The following is a 15,610-nucleotide window of genomic DNA, read 5'->3' as shown; positions in this document are numbered from 1 at the left end:
AAATTCTCCAGGGTTAAACAGTTTCAAATTGAACACTGATCCAGCATCTATAAACTGTAAAAACATATTTAGGGACTACCCACCAAAATCTATGAGTTTCACATAAAAATGCAGGCGTCTGGTTCTACTTCAATATTCGAATACCTTACTTCCTTTTTTATGTGCTCAAAAAGCATGACATTTGAAAATTCTAATTAAGTGATAATGCCCAAAAAGCCGGTGTTTGGACGATATATTGGTACAGGTATTGTTAGGCCCGAGATGAAGTGGAGGGACAGCATACCAGCCACAAAATGTGCTGGGGGAAAACATTTGTGCAAGGCCTGTTCTGACTAGAGATGAGCAATGTCTTCATACTTGATCTTGGGAAACTGTAGGGAAGTGCTTGTCCAGCTCAGTAAAGCCGCAAACATAAATGATCCGCAACAGTGAGAACATTCTGACATCGTGCGCATGAAACAACTGGTGCAGGGGTGACGGTTAGAGATATTTGGAACTCACGAGTGAAAAGGTTCACATTAAGCAGCTTGTTGTGCTTTGAGGTGTAAGGATCATGATGAACGGATATCAAAACCATCTGGCAAGTTGACGGTGAAAGATGAGACCAGCCATTCCCACCACCGACAAAGTCATACGCACAACATTGTGAAGAAAATCTAGTTGTTTCGACTAAATATTATTAAGTAACTGGTTCCACAGCCTTTTTTTGTTGTTTATAAAATGTTTTGGTCCCAGTGTTACCTGAACTTTTAATTGGCCCAAACTTGAGAGAACTTTGGCAAAAACTCAGTCAATTGAAAACAATGTTTGCTCAACTTGTCTCACACTATAAATTATTATTTAGGATTATTGTTGTTGGTGTTGTAACAATTGGACCGAAAAGTAAATGGGGGGGAAAAAACGCTGTGGAAGAAGTTAATTAATAATAATTAGTTGAAACAACTAGATTTATGGGTGTTTTTTTTGTAAACCCTTAAAGGGAAATTTTACAATTGTATCAACTTCTTATGCACCGCCCCAACATCAACATACACTGATGACCAAAAGTATGTGGACACCTGCTCGTTGATCATCTTAATCCAAAATGGTCCCCCCTTCGCTGTTATAACAGCCTCCGCTCTTCTGGGAAGGCTTTCCACTAGATGTTGGAAAATTGCTGCAGGGACTTGCTTCCATTCAGCCATATAAGCATTAGTGAGGTCGGTCACTGATGTTGGGCGATTAGGCCTGGCTCGCAGTCAGCGCTCCAATTCATCCCAAAGGTGTCCGATGGAGTTGAGATTAGGGATCTGTGCAGGCCAGTCAAGTTCTTCCAAATCAATCTCGACAAACCATTTCTGTATGGACCTTGCTTTGTGCACGGGGGAATTGTCAGGCTGAAACAGGAAAGGGCCTTCCCCAAACTGTTGCCACATATTTGGGAGCACAGAATTGTCTAGAATGTCACTGTATGCTGTAGCGTTAACATTTCCCTTCTATGAAGGCCAAACCATGAAAAACAGCCCCAGACCATTATTCCTAACTTTACAGTTGGCACTATACATTGGGGCAGGTAGAGTTCTCCTGGCATCCGCCAAACCCAGATTCGTCCGTCGGTCTGCCAGATGTTGAAGCGTCACTCCAGAGAACGTGTTTCCACTGCTTCAGAGTCCATCGGCGGCGAGCTTTACACCATTCCAGCCAATGGTGATCTTGCACATGGTGATCTTAAGCTTGTGTGCAGCTGCTCGGCCATGAAAACCCATTTTATGAAGCTCCCGACGAACAGTTTTTGTGCTGACGTTGCTTCCTGAGGCATTTGGAACTCGGTAGTGAGTGTTGCAACCGAGGACAGATGTTTCTTACGCGCTGTGCGCTTCAGCACTCGGCGGTCCTGTTCTGTGCGCTTGTGTGGCCTACCACTTCGCGGTTAAGCCGTTGTTGCTCCCAGACATTTCCACTTCACAATAACAGTACTTACAATTGACCGGAGCATCTCTAATAGGGCAGAAATGTGACGCACTGAGTTGTTGGAAAGGTGGCATGCAGTTGAAAGTCACTGAGCTGTTCAGTAAGGCCATTTTACTGCCAAAATGTGTCTATGGAGATTGCATGGCTGCATGCTCACTTTTATACACGTGTTAGCGACGGGTTTGGCTGATAGTAGCCAAATAGCCAAATCCACTCATTTGAAGGGGTGTCCACATATTTTGTATATATAGTGTATATTAGAGTGATTTTTGTCAAGAATCCAGTATATATGTAAATATGTGGTGTGTATAAACAGTGTAACTAAAATGTAATGTACAGTAGTAGAAATAATAGAATGTGCTATGTGGATAATACAGAATAAATACACAGTACAAAACCCCATAGCAAAATGGATAGAACTGCAGGAAATCAGCTTCCGGACCTGGGTCTTGAATCGAAATAATACAGTGGGACAAAAACGTATATACAGTGGGGCAAAAAAGTATATACAGTGGGGGAAAAAGTATTTAGTCAGCCACAAACCAAGACTAGAATACAGTATATACATATCAAATGGGTAATACAGTATGTAAGCACCATTACAGTGTTCATTGACTATGTTCTGGACATAAGGGCAGCGGTCTCTAAGGTGCAAGGTAAAGTACCGGGTGGTAGCCGGCTAGTAACAGTGTCTGGGCTTCAGGGGCAGGGTACTGGGCGGAAGTCGGCTTAGTGGTGACTGTTTAACTGTCTGATGGCCTGGAAATAGAAGCTGTTTGATCCTCAGTCTCTCGGTCCCAGCGTTGATGCATCTGTACCGTCTCCGCTTTCTAGATGGTAGCGAGGTCATAGAGACATGGTTTTTGCAGTAATATATTTTTGTCCACTGTGGCTTTCATTAAGTGAGATTCTAAGTGAATACTTTATCATAAAAATGTAATTCTTCAACACAATACAAGTAGTTAATAAAGCCTTATTTTGAGAGCCTAGTTTTACCCTAATGCAGTGGCCTGAATCTCAAGGTTTTCAGGACTGCTAGTCGCATTATGATGGCTTGCAAAGTGATGTGTAATTCCTTTTGGAATCCAGCCAGAGTGGGGATATTCAACATTTTAAATGTTTATTCACCCGCAACCTGAATTCAGGCTGACTGCTGGGATGGGGAGACAAAGATATGAGACAAGGAACCAACCATTTCAGAAACCGGTGTAGTAAGTCCAAAGAGCAGATTGGATTAGTTTAGAAAAATGTTACTTATATTTGAGTAGGATAAGATTAATGAATCAATCAATGTACATGCAAAACCATAGATATGGTTTAACTCTGGTTAAGACCAACACTTGGATTCTTTAACAACAATGTTACACTGGCATATCAACACTCGGTAACACGTTCCTGTGTGGTAATTACCAAATAAATATTTTTGTTGCATCATCGAGACATCGTCAAGCATCAACACTAATGTCTTCTAGTTGTTATAATTTGATAGCCAATATTCTTTATAGAGGATCTATAAAATCCTATCAATAAATGCCATGTCCCAGCTCAGTCCATTGCCCTATGAGCAGAAGCCATTGAAAAGAATACGTCTTCTTTTGGTTGAAATTATGTATTTTCAATGTCTTGTGCTCACTAGGTGGTCTTTGTCGTTTCACGGTTCTCTCATCGTCAATGTTGACTTCTTTCATCATCCCCTCAGTTGCCATGTTCCTCCTCTTCGTCTGATCACATAATTCCCTTCTCCTCCTCCTCCTGCGTCATTAACTCATCCGCGTTCTGCCCATGTTCGTTCACTCTTCCTCCAGTTCCCTCGTTCACATCAGTGCTTGAGCCTCAACCTCGATGCGTTGCCAATGTGTGTTAGTCGAGGGAGTGACCCCACAGGCGGAGTCTCGGACAGACTTTAATCTCTGATTACAGCTGGGGCTGGAGGGATGGATAGACATAGAGAACATAGAAGAGATATGCTCGTATGGCCATATGTCAAACGCCGTTATCCATTCTCTCTTCTTTATGGGATCTTTTGAAATGTTCAGTGAATAAGGCCTTTGTGGAACTCTAATCAGTAGTACTCACTCTTCACTTTCCTTCACAACCATCCTTCCGTCGATCACCTTTTCCATAGGCTTCTTATTGACTCTGCCTTCCATTAGAGATTTACAGTACAACTGCAGGCCTGACAAATACTGTAAGTCATTGACCTTCAAAACAGCCACAACAAACACACTGAAAGGACTGAGTGTACGAAACATTCAAAGAACACCTTCCTAATATTGTTGCACCCCCCCTATAGAAAGGACTTATATTGTTGATTGATTCGTTGACTGTGACTCACCATGGCAACCTGCTACAACAGGATCTGAATCGACACCGTTTTCAATACTGAGTCCCTTCTTTTCACTCTGTTTCTATGGATATTGAGCTTAACAACCATGGACATACATCACTAAACAACTGGAAAGTCTGGGTGAGAGAGAAGGAGGGGAGGGAAGGGAGGGAGGGAGAAAGAAAGGGAGGTGAAGAGAGCAAGGAGGGAGGGAGCGGGTGGAGGGGAAGGGGAGAGAACATGAGTTAGTGTTTGAGATGCAGGCCACGTTTCTGTTATGAACATCTGCGGACTTCACGGGGGAGGAAAAAGACCCCAAATCCCAGAATGTTCAGCATACTCCTACGAGACTCTGTTACCATGGTTTCTCTCCTATAAAACATCTAAAAAAGGTGTGAAAAATGACATCGGTCACGTTGTTTCGCATGTGTCTTGGGGATTGATAATGGATGGCATCCGTGAGTGGGTTGTCTTTCCAACAGGTAGGCACAGTCAATCTGACAGTTCCTGTACAGCTCTTCATTCTCCATTGTCACTTGAGTTTTAAACACGAGCAGTTCTGTCAGAAGTGCCATGACACAAAATGTAAACAAAACTGACACAAGCAGAGGAACGATGGGGGGGGGGGGGGGGAATGAATTAGAAAATGTATATGATATGGATTCTAAATAATATGTATGATATTCACTTTGTAGATATACAGTTCACTCCTTATGCAGTGTGTACAGTTCACCAGAAACAACATTCCTTTTACTTACTGGATATCTGCATAATCTGTTGGGAATATATAGGACATTCCTAACCCAATTGCATTAGTCGGGAGTTGACTTGAGATGACTGACGATTCCCTTTATGAGTCCTGAGGTATTCAAATGTTTCTCTCTGATCCTCTCTAAAGCCCTACTGTTCTACTGGGTCTTGGCCTTTCTGATGAAAACCATCAAGTTTGCCAAGTACACTGAGCACGGCATCGGCCTGAGACAGCTCCGCTACGGCATCACAGGACTCCTGGCCCTGATCTACGGACTACTACTGGCTGTGGAAATCAATGTCATACTGGGCAGGGTGAGTAGCAGTGTGTGTGAGAGGGGGATGGTGTGCATGTATTTGTGTGTGTGTGTGTGTGTGTCATCCTAGTGTGTTTTGTGTGTACGGGCATCTGTTTTCCTCAGTATGTTTGGACGTTTCTATCCTGTCTTTTCCTCTGCTTCAATCAGCTCTCCCCTCTTTCGGTCAAGCATTTTTGTATTCCCCTGTATATCGGATGTTATATCTTGCTGCCTACAGGCCTGTTTCTGAAGTAGATCGAAGGCAGAATGTGCTAGGTTGTTGTGAGTCGTACAATCAGAGGCGTCATGCCCAAAGGGGGCACAAGGGCACGTGCCACCTCCAGATTTCTGCATGACACCCGCTACTTGTCCCTAATTATAATAGGATGTTTAGGATGGGCTTGTTTGCCCGGATGTTTGAATGATTCATCATTTTAATCCGTGGGAGTTCTGTCTGGAGATTTTCTTCTGAAAAGAATGGAAGATGTCTTGCTATTATGGTGATCAGGATTTCAAGCTCTATTTGTGTGCGCGTGTTGGAGGACAACGACATATACTCGACGTGAGAATGGTATTCACGCGAGTGTGTGCACATGCAGGTGGATTCGTGTTCATGTTGTGAGGCTTCAGTCAGGATCTTCCCATTCACAGCAGTCGCCTCTCCTCTTGGCACTATCCCACCTGGTCCATTTGTTCCTCTTTAGCATCCCATCTTGGGTTTGAGAGCAATCAGGCTCTTGGGCACTTGGCAATCATTGGCATTCTTCATTGGTTTGTATTGGTTAAGATGGGGACTAATCCAGCGGAGGCTCTTCAGAGTAAGAAAGGGGAGGACCATTCTTCTCAGTGAATTTCTTAAAATAAAACATTGAAAAACTAGACTAAAATATATTTATGGCACCAAATAATTGATTAATACACACTATATTGCAATGAAGGTCTACAGTAGCCTCAACAGCACTCTATAGTGTAACGTTACTTATTGTAGAGGGTTTACCAACGCATTAGTTCTATTAGCAATATTGACTAGAATGTTACTTTAGCTAATATGGGGACAACGATGTAGACTGTGTGTAGCGGTTATGATATGGTTTTGCTTGGAAAGGCTTTTTTTGCCTGGTCACATACAGCTGATGTGCTGTTCATTGAAGTCCACGAATGAATGGAAGAGCTGAGAAGAGAGTGCATAGAGGCTAGAATGAATACTACATTGCTGCTATGACCAGGGTTGTATTCATACTGCCGATTTTGTTGAAAAATGTTTCTTAAATGGAAGCAAACAAAACAGGGATGAAAATACCTGAATTTGTCCAATAGAAACTCTTGTTTTAAACTTTTGGACTAATGATTACAACCTAGATGCAGGCAAGAGTGTGCAAGGCCTGTGTGCACCTAGATTGTAAACTTTCATTCGGAGGCTAGGGTGTAGGGACATTTTTTGTTACATCTAATAGCCTAAACCTATGTGTTATTGAACCGAATGAATGGAATATTTACATTTACATTTAAGTCATTTAGCAGACGCTCTTATCCAGAGCGACTTACAAATTGGTGCATTCACCTTATGACATCCAGTGGAACAGTCACTTTACAATAGTGCATCTAAATCTTAAAGGGGGGTGAGAGGGATTACTTATCCTATCCTAGGTATTCCTTAAAGAGGTGGGGTTTCAGGTGTCTCCGGAAGGTGGTGATTGACTCCGCTGTCCTGGCGTCGTGAGGGAGTTTGTTCCACCATTGGGGGGCCAGAGCAGCGAACAGTTTTGACTGGGCTGAGCGGGAGCTGTACTTCCTCAGTGGTAGGGAGGAGAGCAGGCCAGAGGTGGATGAACGCAGTGCCCTTGTTTGGGTGTAGGGCCTGATCAGAGCCTGGAGGTACTGAGGTGCCGTTCCCCTCACAGCTCCGTAGGCAAGCACCATGGTCTTGTAGTGGATGCGAGCTTCAACTGGAATCCAGTGGAGAGAACGGAGGAGCGGGGTGACGTGAGAGAACTTGGGAAGGTTGAACACCAGACGAGCTGCGGCGTTCTGGATGAGTTGAAGGGGTTTAATGGCACAGGCAGGGAGCCCAGCCAACAGCGAGTTGCAGTAATCCAGACGGGAGATGACAAGTGCCTGGATTAGGACCTGCGCCGCTTCCTGTGTGAGGCAGGGTCGTACTCTGCGGATGTTGTAGAGCATGAACCTACAGGAACGGGCCACCGCCTTGATGTTGGTTGAGAACGACAGGGTGTTGTCCAGGATCATGCCAAGGTTCTTAGCGCTCTGGTAGGAGGACACAATGGAGTTGTCAACCGTGATGGCGAGATCATGGAACGGGCAGTCCTTCCCCAGGAGGAAGAGCAGCTCCGTCTTGCCGAGGTTCAGCTTGAGGTGGTGATCCGTCATCCACACTGATATGTCTGCCAGACATGCAGAGATGCGATTCGCTACCTGGTCATCAGAAGGGGGAAAGGAGAAGATTAATTGTGTGTCGTCTGCATAGCAATGATAGGAGAGACCATGTGAGGTTATGACTGAGCCAAGTGACTTGGTGTATAGCGAGAATAGGAGAGGGCCTAGAACAGAGCCCTGGGGGACACCAGTGGTGAGAGCGCGTGGTGAGGAGACAGATTCTCGCCACGCCACCTGGTAGGAGCGACCTGTCAGGTAGGACGCAATCCAAGCGTGGGCCGCGCCGGAGATGCCCAACTCGGAGAGGGTGGAGAGAAGGATCTGATGGTTCACAGTATCGAAGGCAGCCGATAGATCTAGAAGGATGAGAGCAGAGGAGAGAGAGTTAGCTTTAGCAGTGCGGAGTGCCTCCGTGATACAGAGGAGAGCAGTCTCAGTTGAATGACTAGTCTTGAAACCTGACTGATTTGGATCAAGAAGGTCATTCAGAGAGAGATAGCGGGAGAGCTGGCCAAGGACGGCACGTTCAAGAGTTTTGGAGAGAAAAGAAAGAAGGGATACTGGTCTGTAATTGTTGACATCGGAGGGATCGAGTGTAGGTTTTTTCAGAAGGGGTGCAACTCTCGCTCTCTTGAAGACGGAAGGGACGTAGCCAGCGGTCAGGGATGAGTTGATGAGCGAGGTGAGGTAAGGGAGAAGGTCTCCGGAAATGGTCTGGAGAAGAGAGGAGGGGATAGGGTCAAGCGGGCAGGTTGTTGGGCGGCCGGCCGTCACAAGACGCGAGATTTAATCTGGAGAGAGAGGGGAGAAAGAGGTCAGAGCACAGGGTAGGGCAGTGTGAGCAGAACCAGCGGTGTCGTTTGACTTAGCAAACGAGGATCGGATGTCGTCGACCTTCTTTTCAAAATGGTTGACGAAGTCATCTGCAGAGAGGGAGGAGGGGGGAGGATTCAGGAGGGAGGAGAAGGTGGCAAAGAGCTTCCTAGGGTTAGAGGCAGATGCTTGGAATTTAGAGTGGTAGAAAGTGGCTTTAGCAGCAGCGACAGAAGAGGAAAATGTAGAGAGGAGGGAGTGAAAGGATGCCAGGTCCGCAGGGAGGCGAGTTTTCCTCCATTTCCGCTCGGCTGCCCGGAGCCCTGTTCTGTGAGCTCGCAATGAGTCATCGAGCCACGGAGCGGGAGGGGAGGACCGAGCCGGCCTGGAGGATAGGGGACATAGAGAGTCAAAGGATGCAGAGAGGGAGGAGAGGAGGGTTGAGGAGGCAGAATCAGGAGATAGGTTGGAGAAGGTTTGAGCAGAGGGAAGAGATGATAGGATGGAAGAGGAGAGAGTAGCGGGGGAGAGAGAGCGAAGGTTGGGACGGCGCGATACCATCCGAGTAGTGGCAGTGTGGGAGGTGTTGGATGAGAGCGAGAGGGAAAAGGATACAAGGTAGTGGTCGGAGACTTTGAGGGGAGTTGCAATGAGGTTAGTGGAAGAACAGCATCTAGTAAAGATGAGGTCGAGCGTATTGCCTGCCTTGTGAGTAGGGGGGGAAGGTGAGAGGGTGAGGTCAAAAGAGGAGAGGAGTGGAAAGAAGGAGGCAGAGAGGAATGAGTCAAAGGTAGACGTGGGGAGGTTAAAGTCGCCCAGAACTGTGAGAGGTGAGCTGTCCTCAGGAAAGGAGCTTATCAAGGCATCAATCTCATTGATGAACTCTCCGAGGGAACCTGGAGGGCGATAAATGATAAGGATGTTAAGCTTGAAAGGGCTGGTAACTGTGACAGCATGGAATTCAAAGGAGGCGATAGACAGATGGGTAAGGGGAGAAAGAGAGAATGACCACTTGGGAGAGATGAGGATCCCGGTGCCACCACCCCGCTGACCAGAAGCTCTCGGGGTGTGCGAGAACACGTGGGCGGACGAAGAGAGAGCAGTAGGAGTAGCAGTGTTGTCTGTGGTGATCCATGTTTCCGTCAGTGCCAAGAAGTCGAGGGACTGGAGGGAGGCATAGGCTGAGATGAACTCTGCCTTGTTGGTCGCAGATCGGCAGTTCCAGAGGCTACCGGAGACCTGGAACTCCACGTGGGTCGTGCGCGCTGGGACCACCAGATTAGGGTGGCCGCGGCCACGCGGTGTGGAGCGTTTGTATGGTCTGTGCAGAGAGGAGAGAACAGGGATAGACAGACACATAGTTGACAGGCTACAGAAGAGGCTACGCTAATGCAAAGGAGATTGGAATGACAAGTGGACTACACGTCTCGAATGTTCAGAAAGTTAAGCTTACGTAGAGAATCTTATTGACTAAAATGATTAAAATGATACAGTACTGCTGAAGTAGGCCAGCTAGCTGGCAGTGGGTGCGTTGTTGACACTACACTAATCAAGTCGTTCCGTTGAGTGTAATAGTTGAGTGAATATGAATGACAGTCATCCAACATGCTGTAATAGAATAAGGCCATGCTCGTGGAGGGAAAAAAAATTGTCCTCCCTCATCATAAACGGCACTGACCACCACTGGACTAATCTCAGCACTTATTCTAATTACAGTTTATTTCATGATCACTAATGGGCAATTTATTCAATGCCTTCATGATGCCTCAGGCTTCTACCAGAGCCATCAAACACAGAGTAGTCTATACATACATTCCTGTTTTGATACTGTGTATATAGAGAGTGTTGTATGTTGCTTTGGCAACATCTGCAGTCAGGAAAGACATCTGTTGGGTAAGAGTCCTCTGAGTCCCAATGTACACTGACTAAACATATACACTACATGACCCGAAAAGTATGTGGACACCCGGTTGTCGAACATCTCATTCCAAAATCATGGGCATTAATATGGCGTTGGTTCCCCCTTTGCTGCTAAAACAGCCTCCACTCTTCTGGGAAGGTTTTCCACTGTGCAGGCCAGTCAAGTTCTTCCACACCAACTTCAACAAACCATTTCTGTATGGACCTTGCTTTGTCCACGGGGGCATTGTCATGCTGAAACAGGAAAGGGCCTTCCCCAAACTGTTGTTACAAAGTTGGAAGCACAGAATTATCTAGAAAGTCGTTGTATGCTGTAGAGTTAAGAATTCCCTTCACTGGAACAAAAGGGCCTAGCCCAAACCATGAAAAACAGCCCCAGACCATTATTCCTCCTCCACCAAACTTTACAGTTGGCACTATACATTGGGGTGGGTAGGGTTCTACTGGCATCCGCCAAACCCAGATTCGTCCGTCGACTGGTATATGGTAAAGCATGATTCATCACCCCAGAGGACGCGTTTCTACTGCTCCAGAGTCCAATGGTGGCAAGCTTTACATCACTCCAGCCGAAGCTTGGCATTACGCATGCTGAACTTAGGCTAGTGTGCAGCTGCTTGGTCATGGAAACCCATTTCATGAAGCTCCCGACGAACAGTTATTGTGCTGACGTTGCTTCCAGAGGCAGTTTGGAACTCGGTAGTTTGTGTGTTGCAACTGTGAGCTTGTGTGTCCTACCACTTCGCGGTTGCTCCTAGACGTTTCTACTTCACAATACCAAATCCAATCAAATGTATTTATATAGCCCTTCGTACATCAGCTGATATCTCAAAGTGCTGTACAGAAACCCAGCCTAAAACCCCAATCAGCAAGCAATGCAGGTGTAGAAGCACGGTGACTAGGAAAAACTCCCTAGAAAGGCCGAAACCTAGAGAGGAACCAGGCTATGAGGGGTGGCCAGTCCTCTTCTGCCTGTGCCGGGTGGAGATTATAACAGAACATGGCCAAAATGTTCATAAATGACCAACAGTTGAAACTGGAGCAGCAGCATGGCCGGGTGGACAGGGGACAGCAAGGAGTCATCATGCCAGGTAATCCTGAGGCATGGTCCTAGGGCTCAGGTCCTCCGAGAGAGAGAGAGAGAAAGCGAGAAAGAGAGAATTAGAGAGAGCATACTTAAATTCACACAGGACACCGGATAGGACAGGAGAAGTACTCCAGATATAACAAACTGACCCTAGCTCCCCGACACATAAACTACTGCAGCATAAATACTGGAGGCTGAGACAGGAGGGGTCAGGAGACACTGTGGCCCCATCCGATGATACCCCCGGACAGGGCCAAACAGGAAGGATATAACCTCACCCACTTTGCCAATGCACAGCCCCCCTACTTCATAATAGCAGCATTTACAGTTGACCGGGGCAGCTCTAGCAGGGCAGAAATTTGCCGAATTGACTTGTTTGAAAGGTAGCATCCTATGACGGTGCCACATTGAAAGTCACTGAGGTCTTCAGTAATGCCATTCTACTGTGCTCAATTTTATACACCCGCCAGCAACGGCTGTGGCTGAAATAGCCAACTCCACTAATTTGAAGGGGTTTCCACATACATTTGTGTATATACAGTTGAAGTCGGAAGTTTACATACACCTTAGCCAACTACATTTAAACTCAGTTTTTCACAATTCCTGACATTTAATCCTAGGGCAAATTCCCTGTCTTAAGTCAGTTAGGATCACCACTTTATTAAGAATGTGAAATATCAGAATAATTATTTATTTCAGATTTGATTTCTTTCATAACATTCCGAATGGGTCAGAAGTTTACATACACTCAATTAGTATTTGGTAGCATTGCCTTTAAATTGTTTAACTTGGGTCAAACATTTCGGGTAGTCTTCCACCAGCTTCCCACAATGTGATTTTCTGAATTTTTTTTCTTCTCATTTTGTCTGTCATAGTTGAAGTGTACCTATGATGAAAATTACAGGCCTCTGTCATCTTTTGAAGTGGGAGAACTTGCACAATTGGTGGCTGACTAAATACTTTTTTGCCCCACTGTATGTGTCGATGCTGCAATTCTTCAGTAACCTAGTTTCCCCCAAGCTGAGACTCTCACTGCTGAACTGAACTGACTCTGTTACATTAGTGTTTCACTCTGTCGTCCAGTTTCAGCGCTCGGGGTACTAGGAGTGTGCCTCGTTCTTTGACCTAGTGCAGGCCATAATACTTCTCTTCAACAAAGCTCTAAAGCTGAATAGCTCAAGTGGACACAGTTCAGGGTTTCTTATTTCAGTGTGTGATACAGAGAGGCTTTGCCAAGGCTTTGATGCATTCGCAAAGACACGACCAGGCAACCCATAATTTAATACACAACAGAGCAAGCTTCCCTGTCAGATACTCTACATCACACATAATTATCAGACACTATCTGTCATATCCATTAGCTCACAGTTCCATCAAGATAATCATTATCTCTCAGAAATTTGGCAGGCTTAAGTTTGTGTTGCCTAAACTGTATATACATTAGTGAATAGTTGCGTAGTTCGTTTCGTTGTTCTCATTTCTATTCTAAGTTCTGAATATATTCATTATTTAGGCTTTTTCTCTTTTAGTGAATCCTCCATCTGTCTTTTTCTCTCTTCCCACTTGATAACCCCTCTCTCCCTCTGTCCCTCCCCACAGCGCTACCTGTGTTTCACTGAAGCTACAGAGGTGAAACCCCCAGAGGACCTGCAGGATCTGGGGGTGAGATTCCTGCAGCCCTTCGTCAACCTGCTGTCCAAGGCCACTTACTGGTGGATGAACACCTTCATCACAGCAGCCCACCGCCGCCCCATCGACCTCAAGGTCATCGGCAAGCTGCCCATCGCCATGCGAGCCCTCACCAACTATCTGAAGCTCCGCAAGGCTTTCGAGAGTCAGAGGGTAATGGGAGTGAGTGAGTGAGTGAGTGAGTGAGTGAGTGAGTGAGTGAGTGAGTGAGTGAGTGAGTGAGTGAGTGAGTGAGTGAGTCAGTGAGTCAGTGAGTCAGTGAGTCAGTGAGTCAGTGAGTCAGTGAGTCAGTGAGATGGCAGCCAGCAGGCTGTATGTTTTTGTAAAAACAATGGTCAAAAAAAGATTACAGTAATAGTAATAATGGATACAGTAAAATACGGTATGGTAACATACCCTTCCTTTTTTTACGGCTCAAATAAGCAAAGAGAATCGACAGTCCATCATTACTTTAAGACATGAAGGTCAGTCAATGCGCAAAATTTCAAGAAATTTCAATTTGATGTTATTTTAATGGACAAAAAAAGTGATTTTCTTTCAAAAACAAGAACATTTCTAAGTGACCCCAAACTTTTGAACCGTAGTGTATATATTTGATTTGCTGTAATATGAAAATACATTACCTAGCAGGCAACCTGCTTACACCAATCCCATGTAATTACAGTAAAATACTGTAAAATGCAAACCCCAACCCACCTCCCCTCAATGAATTGAATTAATTAATTACAATTACAGTATAATTTACTTTTACAGTATTATACAGTAAATGTTACAGTAATGTACTGTTTGTCATTGCTCAGATATTACAGTAACTACTGGCAGCCAGTTTCCTGTTAGTTACCGTAAAACAACGGTACCAAATATTACAGTATATATTACAATATATATATTTTTTTTTACAGTGCAGGGATTAGCTTGGATGATCCACACAGTGACAAATAAATACAGTGTTAAGTGTTTTTATATAAGAACAGATTGCACAGTATGTTTTGGTTGATATGAATCTTTCTTTTGAAGCATGACATATTCTGTTTGGATTGCATTTTGTTAGGTTGCGTCAATGCAGCTTGCCCAGTCGGATTGTTTCAATAAAATGTCAATAGGAGTAACTAAAAAGCATCGATTTTACTTGTTCTCTAAACAATTCAACTCTGTTCTCCAATGGCCTGTGGTGATTTGACATGCATCCGTAAAACTGAGATGGATTTCCAAATAGATGATTATCTTTTCTAGTTAATACTGAACTGATATATATATATCCCCCCACACACTCACACACATCCGACGTTCCGGTTCCCTTACTGTGTGTTACTGTCCAGTTTCACAGGAAATAAGATCATGTAACATCCCAAGCCATATCTGGTAACTCTGCAGGCTAAATAATGTTCTTTTGCTTATATGTTGATTTGACACAACCGTGAATATGTGTGAAACTTGAGACTTTAATCATCACACAGAGTAGCAGAGGGACAAACCCACACACACACACACACACACACACACACACACACACACACACACACACACACACACACACACACACACACACACACACACACACACACACACACACACACACACACACACACACACACACACACACACACACACACTTCCCACTTTCTTCCCATGAAAAGTCGAGTTCTTTCACCCTGTGAGGGGTCAAAAAGTCGCAGTGTTCACAGTAGAATGATAATGACCTTGCTCCTCTTAATCTTTTAGTCTTCTTTTCCCTTCCATCTCTCTACTTCATCTCTCCATCTCTTTAATCCTCTCCTCCTGGAAGGACGTGGGGTGCGGATTCACAAGCAGCCCGGACTGTCTCATTGACCTCGGAGTCTAGTGTGCACTGGAAAACCCTGACCCTGTTGTGACCTTTGATCCCTGACCCCTGTCCCCTGCCACGTGTTGTGTCTCACTGAAAGAACCACGTCTGACCAACTCTCTCGCTATCTCTCTCAGAACCGTCTTCTTGACCCTAACCAGTCAGGCTTCAAGGCGACTCACTCAACTGAGACCGCTCGTATCTGTGTCAGAGGTTCTCCGCTCTGCCACAGCTGACTCTATCTGCTGCCTTTGACGCTGTGAACCATCAGATCCTCCTCTCCACACTCCTGGATTGCGTCCTACCTGGCAAGTCGCTCCTACCAGGTGGTGTGGAGAGAATCTGTCTGCACCATATGCTCTTACTACTGGTGTCCCACAGGGCTCTGTTCTAGGCCCTCTCCTCTTTTCTCTTTTCACACAAAGTCGCTCGGGTTCTGTCATATCCTCACATGGTCTCTCCTATCATTGCTATGCGGATGACACTCAACTACTCAAAAATCTTGGTGTGACCCTGGACAACACCCTGTCGTTCTCTGCAAACATCAGTGACTCGCTCCT

General features: G+C 45.3%; 1 protein-coding gene across 1 annotated transcript in view; it reads left to right on the top strand.

The window, feature by feature from the left end:
- Positions 1–15,610, top strand: part of LOC124044709 (ATP-binding cassette sub-family C member 8-like) — a 142,530-nt gene that overhangs the window by 24,477 nt on the left and 102,443 nt on the right. Inside the window, exons 5-6 of the mRNA XM_046364145.1 lie at positions 5,175–5,341; positions 13,136–13,378. Of these exons, the coding sequence (XP_046220101.1) occupies positions 5,175–5,341; positions 13,136–13,378 (410 nt within the window). The remainder of the gene's footprint in view (positions 1–5,174; positions 5,342–13,135; positions 13,379–15,610) is intronic.

Source organism: Oncorhynchus gorbuscha, linkage group LG01 (assembly GCF_021184085.1).
Source record: "Oncorhynchus gorbuscha isolate QuinsamMale2020 ecotype Even-year linkage group LG01, OgorEven_v1.0, whole genome shotgun sequence".
NCBI lineage: Eukaryota > Metazoa > Chordata > Actinopteri > Salmoniformes > Salmonidae > Oncorhynchus > Oncorhynchus gorbuscha.
This window is presented reverse-complemented; position numbering and strand designations above follow the sequence as displayed.